Source organism: Eurypyga helias, unplaced genomic scaffold (assembly GCF_000690775.1).
Source record: "Eurypyga helias isolate BGI_N326 unplaced genomic scaffold, ASM69077v1 scaffold2149, whole genome shotgun sequence".
NCBI lineage: Eukaryota > Metazoa > Chordata > Aves > Eurypygiformes > Eurypygidae > Eurypyga > Eurypyga helias.
This window is the reverse complement of record NW_010269974.1, coordinates 43814-47717: the sequence shown is the minus strand read 5'-3', so window position 1 is coordinate 47717 and position 3904 is coordinate 43814. Positions and strand designations below refer to the sequence as shown.

The following is a 3904-nucleotide window of genomic DNA, read 5'->3' as shown; positions in this document are numbered from 1 at the left end:
GAAGCTGAAGGGTGCCCAGACCCCCAGTGGCTTTGCCATTCCGTTCGGAGTTAAGATTCTCGCCCAGCTGGTGTCCCCAGCTCCGCTTTGGAGGGCAAACAGCGCTGGCTGGAATGAGAGCAGGTACCAGGGCGGACCCAGACGTGCCGGGTAACTCTGCTGCCTTCACAGAGGGGATTGTTCTGACCTTCCCGTAACCCGCTTTCCTAGATACTCACATCCTCTTGTGTAAAAACACACGGAAGGTGTCTGGGTGTAACCATCGTCGTACCGAAGGTTAGGCAATATCTGATACCTATCGATAGCGTCTCCATCCCCGGGTGCAGGGCAGGCATCTTGCGTCGATGTAGTCAGTGACGGCCCGCACAGAAGCCCAGCTGGTGACCCGCCTTGTCACCTGCCCGAGCTCTGGGCAAGGCTGGCAGCTCACCTCCCTTCTGTTTCCTGTCCAGCGCTTCTCCTCCTGCCCGTGCTCCGGCTCCCCATGGACGAGCACAGCGTTGTCACCGAGGTGCCGGCCGCCCTCAAGCGCCTGGCCAAATACATCGTACGCGGCTTCTACGGCACGGAGCACTCCCTGGCCCTGGATGTGCTGATCCGCTACCCCTGCGTGAAAGAGGAGGACCTGCTGCGCTTGCTGCAGTACGACCGCAAGCAGCTGCGCACCGTCCTCAATGCGCTCAGGGCGGACAAGCTCGTGAAGCTGCGCATCCGGGTCGAAACGGAGCCTAACGGGAAGAGCACGCGGCACAACTACTACTACATCAATTACAAGGTGCTGGTGGACGTAGTGAAATACAAACTGGATCACGTACGCCGGAAAATCGAAGCGGATGAGCGGGATTCGACGACCAGGTCCTCCTTTAAGTGTCCGTCTTGCTCCAGCACTTACACAGACCTGGAAGTCAATCAGCTCTTTGACGTCTTCACAGGTGTGTTGCTCGTCCTGCTGGCTCGCTCCCGGTTTAATATCCCGGAGAGCTCGGCACTGGCTCCTGCACGAACTCCGCAAGAGGAGCGTTTGGGGGGTGCACTTGTTGTTCACTATTGGGCAAGGGCCTGGGGAAGGGGAAGCTGGGAGGGGAGAGAAAAAGCTGGGTGTGCCAACAGGCCGAGGAAGAGAAAGAACAGTCCTGAATGTACGAGCTGGGGTTGGGAATGAGGCTTCAGGCCTGAGTTTTTCTAGGAACAAGACCTTTAACCTGGGTTAAGATTACTCATCCGAGTCTTGAGTCCCACTTCCTCCTACGGAAAGGACGGCACAGCACTCACTTCACTCTTTCAGATGTGTTAGTTAACCCATTTCTGTGCTCAGTCCTTCTGATGGAGGAGCTGGACATGACGGATAAAACTGTTTGCAGCCACCCACTGTAAGAGGCAGCTGGGCAGCAGGCGTTCTGTTGCTCCTGGGCTGAAAACGGGGAAGTTGCGCTCCCCCCAGCACCTCCCCAGCAGAAGCAGCAGCAGAGCCTGTGGGTTCCTCTCCCCTAAAACCAGCACAACTGAGGAGCCGTTGGGGGTGGGTTAAAATGGCAGGGCAGGATGCTACCTGGCTCTAGGCACAGCTGCTGTGCTGCTGCCCCGCTCACGGTCCCTGCAATGGGCTGCTGATGTGTTTCAACGGAACATGCTTTGATTTTTTCTTTTGCTTAAGAGAGGAGTGAAGGTTTTCAGCACATGCTTTGACTCTAAGCGAGTCTTTGTGACCATCAGAGCGCTGAACGCTAAGACCAGAGGCTAGTTATGCTTGCAAACGTGGCTTTTTCCCTTACACGATGAACTAAGAAAAAGATGAGATCGCAGAAAATAAGAAACCTTGCGGTCGGCTGGTCCTCCACGCAGCCAACCTGATTTCCCCCCAGTACAGACAAGCGTGGGAGTATCAGTCCTTCTGGAATAAAAAAAGGCATGTCTCTTACCATCCCAGTTCCCCTAGTTAGTCAGCAGGCAGATCCTGGTGCAGTCGGAACGCCGTGGCCACTGTCCAGGCTGCGGCCTTCTGAACAAGGGTGCTCGTCCTTCGCATCCCACGGACACGGGACTTTGTGTGACGCTGCAGACACCTTCCGCTGCACTTACTGCAGTACTGAAGTGGAGGAAGATGCCTCGGCCCTTCCTAAGCGCGACGCCCGAACCCTGCTGGCAAAGTTCAATGAGCAGATGGAACCTGTCTTCGCGCTGCTGCGCGAGACGGAAGACGCTGTCCTGCCGTACAGCTTGCTGGAGCCTCAGCCGACGGACATACCGGAATTATCAGAAAGGTACAAACACAACATTAGAGATTCTGGTCCGTACGACCCGCCCCAACAGCTCTCCACTTGGAAAATCTTTGGAATAGGGATCTTGCAACCTGCTTTCTCCTCTTACTTTGCTTTGTTCAGCGCTGTCAGCTGCTTAATGGAGACTCCTCTAGTATCCAAGGCACTCCAAAACGCTGTTATGCTCTTACGGTTTGATTTTGCTGCTACCTTTTGTTTTAAGGAGTAATTTTCCAGACTGCTCCTTTGGCCACTGTCCATAGCCCTTCCTGTGCGAAGGTAATGTACTGGTGTGCTTCCTCCAGGGACACCCTACAGCACCTCCCAGTGCCTGAAGGGGCTACAAGGAAGCTGGGGGGGACTTTTTACAAGGGCCTGTAGTGACAGGACAAGGGGTAACGGGTTTAAATTGAAAGTGGGGAGGTTTAGGTTGGATATCAGGAAGAAGTTCTTCACAGAGAGGGTGGTGAGGCACTGGAACAGGTTGCCCAGAGAAGCTGTGGATGCCCCATCCCTGGAAGTGTCCAAGGCCAGGCTGGATGAGGCTTTGAGCACCCTGGTCTAGTGGAAGGTGTCCCTGCCCATGGCAGGGGGGTTGGAACTGGATGGGCTTTCAGGTCCCTTCCAACCCAAACCATTCTATGAGTCTGAAAGACTATGCAAAAGCCAGTGGTTCAGACTCACTTGTCTCTCTGAGGTCATGGGGAATGCAAACAGTTTGAACACCAAGCGCTTGTTAAAGCTGGTCTGATGACAAAACGTTTAATTTCCGTCCTTTTTTCTGACGGGGACTGGGGAGGGGCCTTGCCTGTATTCACCTCCCCAAACTCCCCAACATGTCATTCAGCTTCGATCAGAAGGTGGGTTCAAGCGTGCTGGAATCCTGCAGCCGACCTGAAAAATGGGCCAACAGAAGTTCCTCTTTTGGCAACATGTACACCCAAAACTTAGTTATTGACGTCCAAGACTCTGAGCCCAAGAAGAAGAAAAGAGAGAAAGCAACTAAAGAGGAGCCTGTCTGGATGTCACGGAGCACCGTGCAAGGAGCAACGCCAGCCGCCCCCAGCAGCGCTGGTGAGTGCCAAGCGTTAGCCAGTACTGGAACCCAGCAGTCATACTGCGTCGTGGTGCAGCCTGCCTGTGGCATGCGTAGCCGGCCTGGTTGGGAACAGAGTAACGCTGCACTTGGGCTCTGGTGGCTGTTGGATCTTGGTTTAAAAACTCGTCTTGTGGCCCAATTTAGGTAGTATTCCTAAAGCCACAGGTCAGGTACCAGGCCCTGAAGGTTTTGGCTCTGGCTGTGCAGTAACTGCTGGTGCTAAGTTTTAAAGTGAAAGCTCTTGGAAATGTCTGCAGTTACAGAATGCTGAAGTGTGGGTAAAAAAGATCCAGAGTAGAAAACCCCCCCAGTTACATAGGATGCCTGTGGTAACAGTAAGCTGCTGCTACCTCTGACAGCTTGTGTTGTGTATCAGCAGTAAATCCTTTGGAAGAAAGGGAAGAAAGCGTTAAGGAAACTCTCCCTAATGATGAAATCATCAAGACTCTGCTGATCCATGAATGCAAGTCATCATCTAACACAGACCAGGCTCCTGTAGCCAAAAGCAAAGCACCAGAATCGGAGAGTGACACCAGCGAGTCTGAAG

The 3904-nt window shown here is 53.7% G+C and overlaps 1 protein-coding gene across 1 annotated transcript in view; it reads left to right on the top strand.

The window, feature by feature from the left end:
* The first annotated feature begins 484 nt into the window (after positions 1–484).
* LOC104514539 (general transcription factor IIE subunit 1-like) overlaps positions 485–3904 on the top strand; it is a 3637-nt gene continuing 217 nt past the window's right edge. The window contains 5 exon segments of the mRNA XM_010158259.1: positions 485–932; positions 2060–2261; positions 3106–3332; positions 3734–3901; position 3904. The exon segment at position 3904 is cut by the window's right edge and continues 217 nt beyond it. Of these exon segments, the coding sequence (XP_010156561.1) occupies positions 485–932; positions 2060–2261; positions 3106–3332; positions 3734–3901; position 3904 (1046 nt within the window).